At 37.3% G+C, this 20,089-nt stretch overlaps 2 protein-coding genes across 2 annotated transcripts in view; both read right to left on the bottom strand.

Moving 5' to 3' along the window:
- Positions 1-5,469: 5,469 nt before the first annotated feature.
- On the bottom strand, positions 5,470-7,792 carry LOC136840418 (soluble scavenger receptor cysteine-rich domain-containing protein SSC5D-like). The gene is made up of 3 exons (XM_067107098.1): positions 7,593-7,792; positions 6,852-7,364; positions 5,470-5,836 (listed from the first exon to the last, which is right to left on the bottom strand). The coding sequence occupies exons 1-3, from the start codon at positions 7,790-7,792 to the stop codon at positions 5,470-5,472; spliced, it is 1,080 nt and encodes a 359-aa protein (XP_066963199.1).
- A 642-nt stretch (positions 7,793-8,434) lies between these two features.
- LOC136840419 (uncharacterized) overlaps positions 8,435-20,089 on the bottom strand; it is a 40,699-nt gene continuing 29,044 nt past the window's right edge. Inside the window, exon 2 of the mRNA XM_067107099.1 lies at positions 8,435-8,932. Within this exon, the coding sequence (XP_066963200.1) occupies positions 8,435-8,932 (498 nt within the window). The remainder of the gene's footprint in view (positions 8,933-20,089) is intronic.

A 20,089-nucleotide genomic window follows, 5' to 3' on the forward strand; every position in this document is an offset into this window, starting at 1 on the left:
GCCCCTTCCGTCCGTTAGCTAGGAAATCAAATTTACTGGTGGCTGGAGGAGACTCCACTAAGGGGAGGTGAACTTATGTAGGCCTACCCCCATATTGCCTGATTTTTGGGGCACCATACCGAACTCTTACCCCCAGCATCCTATTATTTTTTGGGGGGGTAGAAAGCTGTTAGGATAGAAAGACCAGTCAGGGCCGTAATTGGGCTGCTATGCTGACTCTTAAGAGACTTAGCTATAAGACCTATTCCTTTTCAAACTTTGTGCTGGCTGATTGCCTCTTCCAGATCGACCGATGCTCTTGTGCCCAACCCTAGAAATTAAATAAGATGGGGTCGTGACCTCACTGGTCACTCCTTCAGGACCACAAAAACACCCAGTTGGTGCGGTCTCCCTTCCCTTTACACTGGCAGGATTTCAAGATTTCTGCAGTCAAAATTTGTCTTTTGCTAGTGAGCTCCATGCGCAGATGCAATAAGGTACGTCTTAAAGTCGCAATTAACGCCAGATTCTTTTTCTTCTCACGAATTTCTCTCCATTTTCAGTATTTCCAACTTTTCATTCTCCTAAAACAAAGCCCCTTTGCTTCCAGCAGCCTAGCTCGCACATTTGACCTCACGACTTGTCCCAAGCTCAAATTAAATTAGTTCAGTGATAATAATTAGAGCATTCCCACCAAAGTGTTACCATGTGCTAATCATATCTAATTGATCAATTCCTCCATTGTGCATAAGTAATTTCATGTGAGAGAAAGTCATTTGATTTGAATGCTAACCTGGAATTCTCTTCCAGAATCCTGTTATCTGGCTCTTTGAGTGGTCTGCCCCTGCCCTTGTGTACCAAAATAGCCTTAGACGTTTAACTGCCATCCTGCTATGTGCAAGAGTCTTTTGGTTAAGCAGTCCAGGGGCGCTGGACACAGTTCCCCCTTTGCAAACAGTTGCACGAACTACCCAAAATCACTCAACCAGTTTCAACAGCAGAAATTCATTTGCGTGTCAAATTATTTCCGGGCTGTAGCCCTTTCAGGTTCAGTTATTTGCTACACACTGACTAAATGTTATTGCACACTGTATGTGCTTGCTCTGCTGCTCAGTCAGTCCTTTCATATTAATTTCCTGATTGCTCCGCTTGTAAATAAATTCAGGTTAAAGTTATTGTTGGGTTTTTAAAAAAAGTGACTTCCACTCCTGTGTTTACTTAGATGTGATATGAAGGTAAGTCAGTTTATTCATTACATTTATCGCTTATATTCTGAGCGCTAGGGTTTGGCCCCTAAGGCAGTTGACAAATAAATCCAGTTTCATTCTTCCAACCATCCTCAGAATATATACACTATATATATATATATATATATATATATATATATATATATAGGTAGATAGATAGATAGATAGATAGATAGATAGATATAATTTATATATATATATATATATATATATATATAGTAGATAGATAGATAGATAGATATAATATATATATATATATATATATATATATATATATATATATATATATATATATATAATACATTTACAATATTGTGTAGTATAGTATAGTAAGGTTACATTCCCCACACCCTTTCTTCAGCCTTGCTGTCCAACCTCTCTAACTGTCACTTCTTCGAGCAACTGTGGGGTTTTCTCACAGTTCCTTCTTTAGATCCTTGTACTTCATCTCCTTCATTTTGTGGATACCTTTATCTTGCTGTCCAACCACTCCAACTCCCTCTTGTCACTGTCTTAAGAGCTGAATGGCCGAAAGTGCACCAGTGATTGGCTTGACAGGACCAGTTTCATAAAATCAGTTATGTACGAAAAGAAGTACTACAATTTTTCATAAGTTGTATTTAACAGAGAACTTTCACATTCTCAATCGATCCCTCATCCCCTATATCTGCCGAGAGCGACCCGATTCGCTGAGCAGCAGAAGTACCAGTATGCAGTAATTGACCCTCGCTGTCGAACTTCTCCAAAGTTTCAGGTCCTTTATTTTCCTCACACTGCTGGATTGTGGAACAGTCTCCCTACTGAGGATGTCGTGCAATTGGAGCCTCAAAAGTTCGAGCAAAGATGCAACGCATTGCAATCTGAAGTCAATTCACCTTCTATTTTGTTCATTTATTTATATATTTGTTTTTAATTTTTGAATTATTACTTTTCTCTTTTCAAATGACTAATTTGCCCTTTCTATATATCCTATTATCTTCTGCAACTTCTTTCAGATGAACACCACCATATTCTTTGGAAGTTTGAATTTCAAATCAATGGCCCTTGTACTTGTACGCTTGTTTCATATGAATAGGGCTCATCTTCCGATTATTACTAATAATAATAATAACGCTGGTCAGTTACTGAACACATACATGACTTCTAATGCTGTCCAAACATTTATTGAGCGAAGCAAAGTGTTGTGTACCGACGGTGATTGTGTTATTGACATCATTCAACGAGGTAGGTGACACCTAACAAATACAGTCTGGTTATCTGAAACGCTTTTAGTTATCGACGTTTGTCAATACATAATGTGATAAATGAGGGATCGGGTATCGATGATTATTTGTGGATCTGAATATCTTCAAAATTCTCTTTGATTATTTTGTAATTATGTTCTTTTTTTATCAAAAATTCTCTTTCATCAGCTTATCATTACTATTTTTAGACAGCAAAGTATATTTTCTTCTGATGATATTTCATTACAAGGACATGTCAGTGCAGCAATAATAATAATAATAATAATAATAATATATAATAATAATAATAATAATAATAATAATAATAATAATAATAATAATAATTTTGTTTGTTTATAAAACAATTATATTTAAATAATCTAAACTAAGATATCAACCAAATTAGAGAGAGAGAGAGAGAGAGAGAGAGAGAGAGAGAGAGAGATTAGAAATATGCTTTCTTGGCCAGTCCACAAGCTGTACGTTCTTCCTTTTATATACTGAGCAAAGAGACTTCCGTTTCTTATAACTTGTGTGAACGCCAGTATCTCGGTTATATCTTTTAAAGAGAGAGAGAGAGAGAGAGAGAGAGAGAGAGAGAGAGAGAGAGGGAGAGAGAGAGAGAGAGAGAGAGAGAGAGAGAGAGGTTTCCCATTCAATCCGTCAGACTTAGGACTCTCCTTAACCTCCCAGCAGGATATTCGGTGCTTTGGGCTCCCTAAAATCCTCTCAGTCCTTCCGAAATCCTTTTTAGGGAATCCTGACTCTCAATATTTGGAAGAATCACAAAACTATTTGGTTAAAGCGATGTTCACCTTGTGTAATACGGGTTCGAACCTATCCCTTCTATTTGTCAGACACTTCCTTTGATAAGAAATAATATTGTGTCAAGTTCCTCTTTGGTCCTTTGGCAAATCGGTTTCTGTAGTATTGCTTGTAGTCATTTGGTATACAAAGGCAATATTATGACTTCACCCACACACATACATACATATATATAATAATACTTTACATGCATATACATATACTTATAGGAGAAGGAGAAGAAGAATAGGCAGTCTTATCACCCATCCCAAAACCACTATATATATATATATATATATATATATATATATATATATATATATATATATATATATATATATATAATAATATATATATATATAAAATAAGAAAGGCCCATAAAACACTATTTAAATGTGAAACCATATATTTCGGGCACTTGTTTCTGTGCCCCTGTTCACCTATAGTAGAATATGGACAGGTGAAGATTACAATGGTATATATACAAAACATGAAGGTGTGGCCTTGGGCCTCCGATGTTAAGGAGGTGGCGTTTCTTAAGGAGGAGGAGATTGACCAAATTCCCTAGTGGTTTTTGGCCTCATTAGCTCCCGTTTGGCGATGGATCTGGCGGTCGCGTTTCTTGGGTCATCTTCTTCAAGAGGGTCTGAGGATTAAAGGTGTCAATGATCCGATTTCAATGTCCTCCTGACAGGTTCATATTGTTGGTTTGATTGATGATAGCAGATTCCAGCATCTTTCTTTTGTACGGACAGCTACTCTTGAAAACCAACTCCGCCTCAGTTAATGACATGCCCTGTATTTCTAATATGTAGGAAAATTCCCGAACTCTCCGAAGCGTAACGTACTGATCTTTTGTGCTCTGTTATTCTTTGCGAGAGCGATCTACCTGTCTCGCCTACATAGATGTCATGACAATTACTACACGGTATCTTGTAAACTCCGGCTTCTTCCCTTTTGTTATTTAAGTATACGTTAACGAGCGAACTCCCGATGGATTTGGGATAATGGAAAATGAAAGGATTATTAGAACTAGGTTGCTCGGTGGCCTTTTGGATGTTTTCATCATTATGCGACTTTATTTTTGTTGTTGAAATCTATTTGTCTATTTGTGAGTGGGACCTCTGTAGTATATTTTATTCACTTTATTAATAGCCCTCTCGATAATGTGTGGTGGATAGAGCAGTTTGCGTTAGGTGTTGGCGGATCGTGTTAAATTCTTGATCCAGGTACTCCCGCATTTGAACATATCCTAAGTCCTCTGAGGAATAGGTTGCACCCTACCATGATTTATTTTACGGAGACGTCGTGGTAGCTTAAGAAATGAATGTAGGAGACAGCGAAGGTGGGTTTTCTATATACTGTAAATGCATACCTGTTCTGTTTTCTTATGATCAGTACATCTAGGAACGGCAGTTTTCCGTCCTTTTCCCATTCTGTTTTAAATTCTATGGTCGGAACTAGCGAATTTAGCCTATTAAAAAATTCATTAAAGTCGCCCCAGCTATTGTCCCAGAAAGTAAAGATATCATCTACGTATCTAAGCCAGATCATATTATGGGGTTTTGATAGACGACAAAGTTCTGTTTCAGAAATATTCCATGTACAAGTTTGCTAGAAGGGGTGATAGGGGGGACTTCCATGCTACAGCCAAATTTTTGTTTGTAAAAGTACCATTGAAAGAAAACACGTTATTAGTTACACAGAGGTTGATAAGTTTTAAAGTTTTATCTATGTGTAACTAACAGCGTTGTAGTTAATTAAGCATCTCTCTAGTTCCATCATCTCCATACTTTTACGCTTTTATTCCTTCCTTCCTTCCTTTCTTCTTTCTTTCTTTCATTCCTTCTTTCCTTCTACGCACTTCAGTGGCGCAAATGCTCACATTTACTCTCGATCCGTGGCTGATATACAGCAGAGATTCAAAGCTCAGGAACGATTTTTGTGGTTTTACGAGGGAGATGAAAGCGGCCATTCTTAGAAGATGGAAGGATGTTCTCAACTCCTACTGTAAGAATACGGTTGGGAAACAGATGATATTTGTAAGGGGAGAATGCAACGGGTTTTATTTATTGAGAGTTATCTTCTGAATTAGGGCAAAACAAAACACAGAAAATGAGCAGTAGAGAAGGAAGTATCTCAAACGTTGCATTGAGAGAGAGAGAGAGAGAGAGAGAGAGAGAGAGAGAGAGAGAGAGAGAGAGAGAAATGCTTTCTTAGCAGAGTCCATATTGTGGGATGTGGGAGTGGGCTGAGGAGTAGAGGTTGGGGTGTGGGGTGGAGAGTGAGGATGGGTGAGGTGGAATGTGGGATTTTGGGGAGGAGTGTGAGGTGGGGGTCTGGTGTGGTGTGAGTTGGAATGCGGGGTGTGGTGTGGTGAGGGGTAAAGTGTGAGGAGGGGGTGGTTTGGTGTGGGGTGGAATGTGGGGTATGGGGTTGTGTCGGATGGTGTGTGGTGTGGGGTGGAATGTGTGGACGGGTATGGGGTGGAATGTGGGGTGTGGTGTGGGGTGAGGATAGGGTATTGGGTGGGGTGTGGGGTGGGGTTGTAAGGTGGTGTGTAGGGTGCAGTGATGTGTTATTCTGCAGTTCTATCAACTGACATTGTTACTCTTTTATTGTTGCTCTTTTTCCCTGGAAACTGTATCCGCTTGGGTCTGGAAACTGGAAAGGTTTTGATGCGATTTCTCCCTCCCTCCCTCGTGCTTCTTTGAGCTGTTGGGTAAATGGTTTCCTGTGATGGATGGTTTGAACAAATTAGTTTTGTTGAAGATTTTTTTCACCAGATGGTGAGGGATGCTCATTTCTGTTCGTCTGATAATCATAATTTTTATGATCATAAAGACATGTTGAGGCAATTTTATGATTGAGTAGTAATGGTCTTAGGAGCTCTTGGAGATAAAAGCTATATTTACACACACACAAAAACACACACACACACACACACACACACACACATATATATATATATATATATATATTTATATATATACTATGTATATATATATATATATATATATATATATATATATATTTATATATATATATATATATATATATATATATATATATATATATATATATATATATATATATATATATATATATATATATATAAATCTCAACGCCTTGATTAAGCATCTCTCTAGTTTCATCATCTCCATACTTTTACGCTTTTATTCCTTCCTTCCTTCCTTCTTACCCTACTTACTTCTTTTCCTTATATCATTTCAGTGGGACAAATGCACACATTTACTCTCGATACGTTGGCGATATAGAGCAGAGATTCATGGCTCAGGAACGATTTTTGTGGTTTTACGAGGGAGATGAAAGCGGCTATTCTCAGAAGATGGAAGGATGTTCTCAGCTCCTACTGTAAGAATACGGTTGGGAAACAGATGATATTTTTAATGGGAGAATACAACGAGATTTATTTATTGAGAGATATCTTCTGCACTAGGGCAAAACAAAACAGAAAATGAGCAGTAGAGAAGGAAATATCTCAAACGTTGCATTGAGAGAGAGAGAGAGAGAGAGAGAGAGAGAGAGAGAGAGAGAGAGAGAGAGAGAGAGAGAAATGCTTTCTTGGCAAATCCACATATTGTGGGATGTGGGGTGGGCTGAGGGGTAGAGGTTGGGGTGTGGGGTGGAGAGTGAGGATGGAGTGAGGTGGAATGTGGGATTTGGGGAGGAGTGTGAGGTGGGGGTCTGGTGTGGTGTGAGTTGGAATGCGGGGTGTGGTGTGGTGAGGGGTAAAGTGTGAGGAGGGGTGGTTTGGTGTGGGGTGGAATGTAGGGTATGGGGTTGTGTCAGATGGTGTGTGGTGTAAGGGTGGAATGTGTGGACAATTGTAAGGGTGGAATGTGGGATGTGGTGTGGGGCAGTGGAGGGTGTAGGGTGGAGTTGGGGAGGAGTGTAGGGTGTGGGTTGGAGTGTGGTGTAGGGTGAGAGGATAGAATTATTGGGTGGGGTGTGGGGTGGGGTTGTAAGGTGGTGTGTAGGGTGCAGTGATGTGTAGGGTTGTAGTATGTTGATGGGGTGTGGGGTGTGGGGTTGGGGTGGGATTGTAGGGTAGGGGTGTCGGGTGGTGTGTGGGGTGAGGTGAATATTTCTTTGGATATTATTGTTATTGTCTAGGTATCAAATAAACTTTCTCTCTCTCTCTCTCCGAACTGGCCCATTGTATTCCTGAAGGCCCTTTGCCTCTATGTGCATTCCCATTCCGTATGGAATCCACCTTTGGAAAACTTTGCGGATACGCGCTTTTCATCCAGCGCCACTTCAGTACTTCTACTGGACTGGAAACCGTTGGCGTTATTCTGCAGTTCTATCAACTGACATTGTTACTCTTTTATTGTTGCTCTTTTTCCCTGGAAACTGTATCCGCTTGGGTCTGGAAACTGGAAAGGTTTTGATGCGATCTCTCCCTCCCTCCCTCGTGCTTCTTTGAGCTGTTGGGTAAATGGTTTCCTGTGATGGATGGTTTGAACAAATGATTTTGTTGAAGATTTTTTTCACCAGATGGTGAGGGATGCTCATTTCTGTTTTATGATTGAGTAGTAATGGTCTTAGGAGCGCTTGGAGATAAAGCTATATTTACACACAAACACACACACACACACACACACACACACACACACACACACATATATATATATATATATATATATATATATATATATATATGTATATATATATATATATATATATATATATATATATATATATATATATATATATATATATATAAATCTCAACATAGCAATTAAGCATCTCTCTAGTTTCATCATCTCCATACTTTTACGCTTTTATTCCTTCTTCATGCTTACCCTACTTACTTTTTCCTTATATCATTTCAGTGGGACAAATGCACATTTACTCTCGATACGTTAGCGATATAAACGAATTCATAGCTCAAGACGATTTTTGTGGTTTTTACGAGGAGATGAAAGCGGCTATTCTCAGAAGATGGAAGGATGTTCTCAGCTCCTACTGTAAGAATACGGTTGGGAAACAGATGATATTTTTAATGGGAGAATACAACGAGATTTATTTATTGAGAGTTATCTTCTGCACTAGGGCAAAACAAAACACAGAAAATGAGCAGTAGAGAAGGAAATATCTCAAACGTTGCATTGAGAGAGAGAGAGAGAGAGAGAGAGAGAGGGTGGGTTGAGGGGTCTAGGTTGGGGTGTGGGGTGGAGAGTGAGGATGGGTGAGGTGGAATGTGGGGTTTGGGGAGGAGTGTGAGTTGGTGGTCTGGTGTGGTGTGAGTTGGAATGCGGGGTGTGGTGTGGTGAGGGCAAAGTGTGAGGAGGGGGTGGTTTGGTGTGGGGTGGAATGTGGGGTATGGGGTTGTGTCGGATGGTGTGTGGTGTGGGGTGGAATGTGTGGACGGGTATGGGGTGGAATGTGGGGTGTGGTGTGGGGCGGTGTAAGAGGGGTGTAGGGTGGAGTTTGGGGAGGAGTGTGGGGTGTGGGTTGGGGTGTGGTGTGGGGTGAGGATAGGGTATTGGGTGGGGTGTGGGGTGGGGTTGTAAGGTGGTGTGTAGGGTGCAGTGATGTGTAGGGTTGTAGTATGGGGATGGGGTGTGGGGTTGGGGTGGGATTGTAGGGTAGGGGTGTCGGGTGGTGTGTGGGGTCGTGTGTGGGGTGAGGTGTGGGGTGAGGTGAATATTTCTTTGGATATTACTGTTATTGTCTAGGTATCAAATAAACTCTCTCTCTCTCTCTCTCTCTCTCTCTCTCTCTCTCTCTCTCTCTCTCTCTCTCTCTCTCTCTCTCTCCGAACTGGCCCATTGTATTCCTGAAGGCCCTTTGCCTCCATGTGCATTCCCATTCCGTATGGAATCCACCTTTGGAAAACTTTGTTTTCGGATACGCGCTTTTCATCCAGCGCCATTTCAGTGCTTCTACTGGACTGGAAACCGTTGGCGTTATTCTGCAGTTCTATCAACTGACATTGTTACTCTTTTATTGTTGCTCTTTTTCCCTGGAAACTGTATCCGCTTGGGTCTGAAAACTGGAAAGGTTTTGATGCGATCTCTCCCTCCCTACCTCTCATTAGCTATGTACACGGGCTGTTGGGTAAATGGTTTCCCTGTGATGGATGGTTTGAACAAATAATTTTGTTGAAGATTTTTTTCACCAGATGGTGAGGGATGCTCATTTCTGTTTTATGATTGAGTAGTAATGGTCTTAGGAGCGCTTGGAGATAAAAGCTATATTTACACACACACAAAAACACACACACACACACACACACACACACACACATATATATATATATATATATATATATATATATATATATATATATATATATATATATATATATATATATATATATATATATATATATATATATATATATATATATATATACATATAAATATATATAATGTGGATGTATAAATATAACAAACCTCAAAGAGGTCCTACCACCAATGCCTAATTAATTTTAAAGATGCCTCAACATGGCATTATAATAATAAAAAATTACGATTATCAGACGAACAAAAATGAGCATCCCTCATCATTTGGTGAAGAAACTCTCCTTCAACAAAATCATTTGTTCAAACCATCCATCTCTGGAAACCTTTTACCCAACGGCTCAAAGAAGCACAAGGGAGGGAGGAAGCGAGCAGAGTAATCAAATCTCGAATTGCCACATAACTAAAAAAACGCGATAGCTGGAACCTTTCTTTATAATGGGTTGTAAATTTGTTGTGTGCCAGGAGGTCAAATGTACTGTCTATAATTAACTTAAAATTATTTCCTATATGTAGGCAATATTTATCAAAATTAATATCTGAAAAAAATCATATACAGGTAGGAAGTTTTTATAATAATATTTTTTAGGTGAGAAATTCCAGATAATTTTGATTTAAATGCATCCAAAAAATTTATAATAGCTTGAAAAAGCTAAAGGGGTTTCTAAAGATCATTATTGTTTCTGTTACAGATAATTATAAAGAGTTGAACAAAAACGTAAGAAATATTAGTGACATCACGATTACTACTACTGGCATTAGGGCATAGGAGTTTGTCTTTTACAGGAAAGGTCGTGAGTAAAAATTTTAAATTTTGCATTGCTGTCCGTAATTTCGAATATTAAAAAAAACAAACTCACTTCCTGAGGCAGTAACGAAAGGTCTATCATATCATGAACAATTAATTAATTAACAAAAGGACTGAGAAATTATGCCAACTGATGCAGGACTTCACTAGGAATAACTAACTGTATAATTACTCTCTCTCTCTCTCTCTCTCTCTCTCTCTCTCTCTCTCAGATTGAACTCTCTCTCAGATTGAACTTCTCTCTGGGAACCCCAAAGCATTTGTACTCTGATGACGGGCCAAGGCGTTCTCGCCAGCCACGGTACCGGACGAGGAGACATAATCGTTAGAACGGCCCCATCCTTCAGACGTTGCATTCTCTGTTTCTCGACTAGGCTTTGTCCGGGTGCTTGGACTTCACAATAATAATCCCCTCTAGCGCGTAAGCATTTGTGACTTGCCTCTTATGTCTCTGTAATATTTCCAAGAATGCGCTCGTGCTCTTCATATTTGCGATGTTATTGTGACTTGAATGAAAGGTTTGGCATTCATGAACTGGTTTGTCTCTTATGTTTCTTAGGTTTTTAAGGAACTGTTGCTGGCTGAGGGATATTTGAAGTTAATAGTGCTTGAACTGGATCTGGTAACTAAGGATGTTTACTCTCTTGCGTGTTTAAGGATTTTGTGTTCTCACTTTTTTATGAATATTACGAATTTCTGATAACTTGCAGAAAATTAAATGGGCAGTTCATTATCTTGAAGTTGTTTCTTTCGTTTTAATTCTGTAATGGCCGAACATTACTCATTTTAATGTTTTAGAACATTTAATAATATAAAAAAAAGTGTACATCTCAATATCGATGAATAACGGATTAACACGGTCTATTAATTACCTAACTTCCAACAGAGAATACTAACTTTGGGTAGTCGTTCATTGGGCAGATGACCATCCAAGCCCGCTTTCCCATCAATGAATCTCAATGTGATATTCAGAGCACTGGCCAACTTCACCCAACTGAGTTTTATGAAGTCATTGAATTTACGGTATTTTTATTAAACATGAAAATCAGGATAATACTAGTTCCATCAAAATACCTGATTTTCTTGTTCAAATTCTTGGTATTTCTCGTTTAAGTATTGCAGTTTCTTGTATTTTTTGTCACTTGCCCAAAACGCTAACAATTAATTCTTCTTTCAAACTCTCCTTTTCCCAATACTGCTTTACGCAGACTAATTCAGGTGGCTCTTGGATTTAATAATCTCGCTTTTTTTCCACTTTTCATGACTTATCTCACCTATTTTCATATAAATTTACTTTATTTTTTCTTTTTGGCCTGGGTTAAGAAAAGCAATATATTGTTCTCTCAATGGTCTTCGATTGTGATTTTAAATAAACCAAGAAAAATACGCTAATAACTTTTAAGCATTTTGATTCCGCCATTTAATTCTTCTTATACCTACCCATATTTCTCTCTCTCTCTCTCTCTCTCTCTCTCTCTCTCTCTCTCTCTCAATTCAACTGAGTTACAGATATATGCTATAAATTTTCTTATTCTATGAAAGTACATGATGTAACAACAGATAAACGTTACTCAGCAAGTATGGAGAAACCTAACAGGATACATAGAGTTGAGGAAAATGATCTTCCTTCCCAGAAGGACCCTTCTCCCACTTCAGCTATTAAAACAACATTCGCCCTCAGGGGAATCTACTCATCTTCTCGAGAAACTGGAGCGAGATGTCAAAGGCTAGTCATTTAAGACTGTTTATGGTGACAACCGCAGGTCGACCTTATCCTCTCTCAGACCCCCGATAATGTCACGACGGTGAATATCGTTCCGAAGCACGTGACATGTATGGGAAAAGAATGATTAATAATTTTAAGATAGACTAATTGTAAGTGCAGCGTTCCTAGCGACAGGAAATAGCCGTTCATTAGCAAACAAAGGGAGCTGTGTCTTAAGGTTCCTTGTTGGTGCTGGCACCAGGGAAACTAAAGCAGTCTTCCTTTGGTGTCCGAGCGGGTAATTGATGGCTCAAGTTGTAAAAAATAAGCCACGCAAATGGGTACTGAAGAAAGATCAACTCTCTCTCTCTCTCTCTCTCTCTCTCTCTCTCTCTCTCAAAAAATCATATTCCATTATTCGGAATAACAGTCGTTACTGCTAGATACATTACTAAAAAATTTTCATAGAATTATATACTGATTGTTATTTAAAATATATTTTAATTTCTGTGGTAAAATAATTACAGTGAAAAACTCTGAACCTCAGTTTATGATATTTTTAACAAGAGTTCTTTCTCAGGCGTTCCAATAAAAGAATTTTAACTGAATAAAATGACAAAATTCCTTACTGTGTCCTACATGGATCGTTTTGTTTGACAGAACTGTCAAATGATTTGACAGAGTGAAAAATATTTAGGAGTTTCACAAAAATATACATTTTATCATATACCACATATGCAGATAACAAGCATATTTATTTGGAGGCAGTAATTTACTCAGTCAAAAAAGCAATTGATATTATTGAGTTTATTTAAATGTTGATACTCTTGAATATATATATATATATATATATATATATATATATATATAATATATACAAATATGTATATATTATATAATAATTAATTAGTTTCATGACACTTCTTCCAGATTATTAGTTAATTTTTATTTCAAGTCGATATGCTAAAATATCTGAGTCTTTATAAAAGCATTTGTGTGCTGAAACTAGCAGAAAATAGAGGAGAAAGCACTACTACTGTACAGTTATCTCTCTCTCTCTCTCTCACTTTTCTTGAGAGACTTAAAGCTTATAACAAGAGGTGAGAAATAAGAAAAAACAAAAATGATTTCAATAAGACGCCTAAGAATAAAGATACCACACCACCCTGTTTCGATAACGCGTGGACGTCAGTGGGTATTCATTTAAAATGATAGGATGGAGAACCAATCGGCGGGGTGCGGCTGTCTCAAAGCCTCTTATTACTCCTTGGTTAACCATTCGCCTGGACAAACGGCTCTGAAGTGACGATGCTGGGGAGTATCTTACTAATTACAAATAGAATGGAGCAAAGTGCAACAGCAGACTGCCATCAGATATGATGATCGCGTATTAGCGCGAAGGGGAAATGTGTCCTGGTGATACCTATCAGAGTGTTGACAGGAAGATTTTATGACTAAAGTTGGGGAAAAGAATGATTAAAGCTCTGTCTGAATATCAGCGGAAGCACTGTTTCTCTCTCTCTCTCTCTCTCTCTCTCTCTCTCTCTCTCTCTCTAAAAAAAGAAAAAAAAAGAATAGCTGCTTGTTTTTTCTTTATGAGTTTTAAAGGGGTCAAAGGTCATTCTAGACAATGACAGAAGAATGTCACCACAAAAGTGAGGTTGCACACAATGAAAAATAAATCAAATTTTCCTCTCTCATGAGCGGCCGCTGGCGTGTAATGTCTGCTATTTAGATTATATTATTGTTGCCTTCAAGGATGTGACGGTTTACATTTATTTAGGATTTCTCCTTATTTTCTTTATTATATGATTTCTTACCTATCCGGTGTAACAAAAAGTATCTGAATGATTCATCATGTAACCAAATGGCTTACCAGTCATATAATGCAAAATTTATTAGATACAAATAACATAAAAAATTCATGAAGAATTCGTATAAGAATCGACGATATTTGTATGTTAGGCCGAGATTTGCTTCTGGTGTTTTCGTGATGTGCCAACGCTTAATTTAACTCTTCTTTTGACATAGAAACTTCAATATATATTAGACAACAGTGTAAACAAGGTGCAGGAATCTCGCCTCACACACTACAAATAGCGACAGGACCTTATACCAAACAGGAATACCCACTCATAAATTCTGGCTAAATATGGATTTCATTCACATCTACTAAAGGAGACTATAGGACGCCCATATCGGACGCCCTTAGGACCGAAACGGAATAGCCGCGCGGCGTAAGAGAAAGGCACCTGAATATGACATCCCCAGCTAGTGACGTAATCCGGGCCTGCATTAGGCCCTTGTATACAACCAAAGACACCATAGGGAATCGACTTACGAGCTGTAGGTAGGCGCGTCTTGCCGTCCGGACCACGTACATGGGAATGAGAAACGAGAAGTAATAGGGAATTACTATTCTCAAGACGTCACCACACTTTTTAGATTAAATATGCAATGCTGTCCAAAAATGTATTGTACCGGTTTCTCTCCCTTTGTAAATTTAGTGTTACGGATATCATCGCCACTGGACTGGACGACAACCGTCAACGTCCTAGGCTAAATTTTAAGTGGAAGAAAACACCAATATTCCCCTTATTCCCTTATTCCGAAAAGCTACCTGAGGTCAAAAGAATATGCAAACATATACATAATTTAAAAAAAATAGCATCTGCCAATAATGCCATGAATATTAATAAAAACTTGCTTTGCATGTATGTTTCTCTCAACCAGCTCTCATAAAGCGATGATGTACAATATTCAACGTCAGAAACGATGGCCTTCCAAGTGAAGAAAGAAATGTATTTTGCATGAATTATATCACCTTGTGACCGATGATTCCTTATCCATGACACATTTCATTCTGATTTGAATTCTAACAAAACTAATATATTTTATTTGATTTCCAATATATCATTACGTAGTAAATGCAATAAGCATGGAAAATATTACTGCACCTATTTTATCGAGCAATTCAAAAATAGAAACAGAGAACTGATAAATCCAAGACTGAGAAGCATACTGTAAGTGCGTATTAATCAAATTCTGATGGTTCAGCAGCAACAAAAACCCATTAATACAAAAACGTTCCGCAAGCAAGATGTGTTTGGATACAGCCATGTTTCAAATTCAACTCCCAAATGAGGCTGACAGACATAAAAGCTCAGAAATCATGGGTTCGCTTTGAAAGTCATTTGATCCTCCTCACAAGGCGCTCATGCAGGATGACGGGAGATACATCCAGCGTAAACAATGCACACTAAATGCTTTGTTTTTGGCTACAAACATCGCATTCACTTTAAATTGGACTGGAAATTTATCAGTATGTGTTGGTCTTTTATTTGTACAGTGCACTTGCAGGGTAATTATTATTATTATTATTATTATTATTATTATTATTATTATTATTATTATTATTATTATTATTGAGGGAATAATCAACGCAGTCACATGTAAAACATATATTAGTATCTATCTCACATCGGGATCGAACCCAAGACTCAAATTATTATTATTATTATTATTATTATTATTATTATTATGTTACATCGAATTTATGACTTTAACAACCCTGATCTTGACTACTGGGAAATTTGAGCAATTTTTTTTTTTTTTTTTTTTACGAAAATAGGCCCTGGAAGTTTCCTGACCAGTCACATGCTTTATACATTTTACCAATGAATGCCAGCCTGCGATAGACGGTGCAATATTTGGAGAGTGGAAACGTTCATATTTCAAAAATATTGATCTATTCCTTTTGTCTTTGTGCCTTATCACAGTGGAGGAAAAAACGTATATCCAACTTTTTTTCCTATGGTTCGACAACAAATGTTCAATGGCATATGTTTTACAAATGAATACATCGGAGTGAACTAAATGTTTTACTTTTTATCAAACATTACAGATGTCAGGAACATTGTAATGCTTCCGCTTGTTTTTTGTTTTAATGGGTCTTTCAAGTCACAGAAAGCATTCAGATTATAGCAATTAGATAGTGCACACACACAATATATATATTATATATATATATATATATATATATATATATATATATATATATATATATATGTGTGTGTGTGTGTGTGTGTGTGTGTGTGTGTGTGTGTGTGTGTGTGTGTGTGTATACCTGATCATGACCCAAGGCCATCGAAAAATTCCTAGACAAAATGATATTCCAATGAAACCTTTTGGTCCCACATACAATGATAAAAATCCATAGTAAGGGGGCAAACAATGCTAACTAATTTTAAACTTTCCTGTTTCCACCAAGCATCTCAGCCTGACTTTCATTGCACAAGGTTATGTTGCCATTAATTCCTTAAGGAGAACGTAAACACTTTACGTTTATCGGTCATATAAAGCCCTTAATCAATCACACTGATTTATGAATACGGAATTACTGCTTCATGAAATGAAGTTTTAATTTGGAAGTCATAATACCGAATGGTTGAATATTTACATAATATTAATTGTAAGAACTAATTTTGTAATATGACGAGACGATACTAACGAGGAGAAGCTGTTTCACCAGGAAACTGTCAGTTGATGCTTACAGTGGATGAGGGGAGTTATGCAATGAACTAAATATATTTTGACCATTTTTGCCTTTCAGTGCAAACATTTTGCCAAACGGTCCGTTTTGAAATCTGATTCAGGAAAAGAGTGGGATGGAAAGTTAATGAGGTAGCTGTCCCGCATTTCTAAACTTAGATTCCTACATGAGAAAAGACAAGAAGACGAAATATGAAAAAAATACAAGGACTAGTGATTGTTAAACATTTTAAACGTTTCTTTATAAAGAAGAAATTTTGCCATTAAAGTTCTTTGAGGAGAAAAAAGTTTTTAATAATTTAATAAGAACATTCCAGTCTTCGTAAAAAAAAAAAACAAACAGCAAGATGTTTCAAATTACCATTGGTATAAGAGAGGAAGTCATTACAAAAAATAACCCCCGTCCTCCACTTACAATTCTTGCCTCTTAGTAAATAAGAAGCTGTTATGAGAGAGAAACCTACGCTCATTTCAATGTCCGAAAAACAACTTTATTTAGGGCACTACATGAATAAAACTATATGGATTTGCAAATGACCTACATAAAAACATCAGGTTTTCGTACAATTTCGTTTTCGAAAAGCAACTTTATCCAGGTCGCCAGATAAATAAAAATGTAAAGGACTTAAATATTATCTAAGTAAAAACATTGAGTTGCTCGTACAATTTCCATTACATTTAGGAACACTACTAATTTGAAATACTTCCAACCAACCACGCCGGGACGAGTGACAGGCAAGTTGCATATTAACTCTCAGCAAAAGAATAAACAGAAAACGCCGGGACTTGACACATTTTCTGGAAATGCAAATCATTAAAATGCCTCTCCCGCTGAAGATGCAAATGGCTCTTTCCAAGTTTCATACAGGAGAAAAATTTGGAATAAATGATTGCCCATTATTATTCCGAGGATTTTCCTCTCTCTCTCTCTCTCTCTCTCTCTCATGGACTGATCTGTTACCTAAAATATTTGTTATTTCCTTTACATCTCTCTTCTCACCTCTCTCTCTCTCTCTCTCTCTCTCTCTCTTACCTCTCTCTCTCGTATGAGCACCGGCAGAAAATTATTACGAAAAAAATTTCATCACACAAGATATATAATTCCCATATGATTTGACAAATTATCATAATTAGGGGTTTTGTAAAATAAAAAAAAAAACCATCACTCTAACCGTCAATCAATATTTTAAAGCGTATTTAAAGCATTCATATCTTTAGATTATATCTTGAAAAATTATTCTCGATAATGAGGTGATTTTTGTCAGTCTGAATAAACCTGCCAATTTCGAACTTTTTCTCAAAAATGGAAACAATTCACGTTATAAAGGAACTAAAACTGTGAAGACAAATATAAATGTATAATGGAAATTAATGTTCAGTAGGGTAGTTTATACTGAACATTGCAATAAGTATGGCGTTATGTAACTAAAGAAAGAAAAGGAAAGTGTCTGTGGAGCCCCAGGATGAAATGTGCAAAGGTTTCCTTACGCCAACTCTCCGTTGTGGAGGTAATGTCTGGATGCTGAATAAACAAGTTTCTTCGGCGCAATCGGCTTTTCAGTGCAGTGGTGGCCTTAGCCACGGCCCATTAAACTCTTACCGCTGCCCGTAAAGCGCAGCCACGGTCTGGTGGTGGCCTATGTTGTTTGTACCTATACTGCCAGAAGTACGATTATGGTTAAATTTAACCTTAAATAAGATAAAAACTACTGAGGCTAGAGGGCTGCAATTTGGTATGTCTGATGATCGGAGGGTGGATAATCAACATACCAATTTACAGCCCTCTAGCCTCAGTAGTTTTTAAGATCTAAGGGCGGACGAACAGTAAAAGCTGGCACAATAGGTTTCTCTTACAGAAAACTAAAATGAAAGGTAAAAAGCATACACACACACACAGACACAGACACACATATATAATATATATATATATATATATATATATATATATATATATATATATATATATATATATGCTCTATATATATATATATATATATATATATATATATTTATATATGTGTGCCATCTCTCTCTCTCTCTCTCTCTCTCTCTCTCTCTCTCTCTCACTTTTATTTTATTGAAATATCTCTCCCCTAATATTTGTGTCAATACTGACAATATTATGCAAGTTATGTGACCAAATCGATACGGATATTTGTCGATGAATATCTGGATAGTAATTGCTGATTCTCGTTATCTCAGCAGCCAGAACTGAATAAATTTTTGGTACATTTTATAATGTTATTCGATACGGGCATAAATCAATTATCTTTACATATTGATAACCGAGTACTTTTCTTTAAATTCAAACACGTTTGAACACAAACTTCCACGCACACACACACACACATACATATTATATATGTATATATGTATATATATATATATATATATATATATATATATATATATATATATATATATATATAGACTTTTATCACATCACCGTGATTCATATTCAATCAGTAAAAGCTACAAAACGTCCTTTAATATCCAAAATTCGCTCTACCTCGGAAATAATATATTTTTCATATATGTTACCGAAGGGAATTTTTTTTAGTTGATAATAAGTTCGTCGTCTCGTGGGCTCGAACCAGCGAAGACAAGAACTCAGGACTACAGTGGACGCATTTTAACCCACGCGGCCAGCAAGAGTGAGGTATAAGTGGATATCGTCTTCCCATACACAAATCGCCCGTTGAACTCAGGTGTTTGTATTTGGAGACGATATTCACCCACCTCTGCCATGCTAACCGTAGTCGTTTGTCACGCAGCCATATTATGACTTTTTTATTACATCACCGTGATTCATATTCAATCAGTAAGCTACAAACGTCCTTTAATATCCAATTCGCTCTACCTCGGAAATAATATATTTTCATATATGTTACCGAAGGGGAATTTTTTTTAGTTGATAATAAGTTTGTCGTCTCGTGGGCTCGAACCAGCTAAGACAAGAACTCAGGACTACAGTGGACGCATTTTAACCCACGCGGCCAGCAAGTGAGGTATAAGTGGATATCGTCTTCCTATATACAAATCGCCCGTCGAACTCAGGTGTTTGTATTTGGAGACGATATTCACCCACCTCTGCCTGTGGTAAGTAGGAAATAGTTCCTACCTGATATGTTTCATTTGGCTCTGTTTACTATGAAATAAAAACAGCTGATTTTCTGATATTTGCCGACTTCATCGTGAATGCTTATACAGTATACTGTATTAACACATGCATATGCTACAGAAAAATGTTCTGAATTATATTCATATTTATTCCTCATATCTTGTTTGCGCTGAATCAACATTTTCCCCCCTCCAATGGATTCCTACATCTACGAGCTCAACACTGGAGAGTATTTCAAACGTCAGCGTCTATTGCATAATTGAATGCAGAATTGAACTTCTATTAAGGTGTGTTCAAATATCCGTAGTCCCCTTCTGATAATCTTACTCAAAAATGTGCACATATTTATCATAAGGGCAACGTGGGAATAATATTATGC

The sequence above is a fragment of the Macrobrachium rosenbergii genome, chromosome 7, assembly GCF_040412425.1.
Source record: "Macrobrachium rosenbergii isolate ZJJX-2024 chromosome 7, ASM4041242v1, whole genome shotgun sequence".
NCBI lineage: Eukaryota > Metazoa > Arthropoda > Malacostraca > Decapoda > Palaemonidae > Macrobrachium > Macrobrachium rosenbergii.

Excerpts from the sequence above, each read along its gene's own strand:
- LOC136840418 (XM_067107098.1), bottom strand. The coding sequence starts at position 7,792 with ATGAGCATCCCTCACCATCTGGTGAAAAAAATCTTCAACAAAATCATT. Across the intron at positions 7,365-7,592 it reads AACAATAAAAGAGTAACAAT|AAATATTCACCTCACCCCAC; the intron begins GTCAGTTGATAG and ends TAATATCCAAAG. Across the intron at positions 5,837-6,851 it reads CACCCCACATCCCACAATAT|AATAACACATCACTGCACCC; the intron begins GTGGATTTGCCA and ends ATAGAACTGCAG.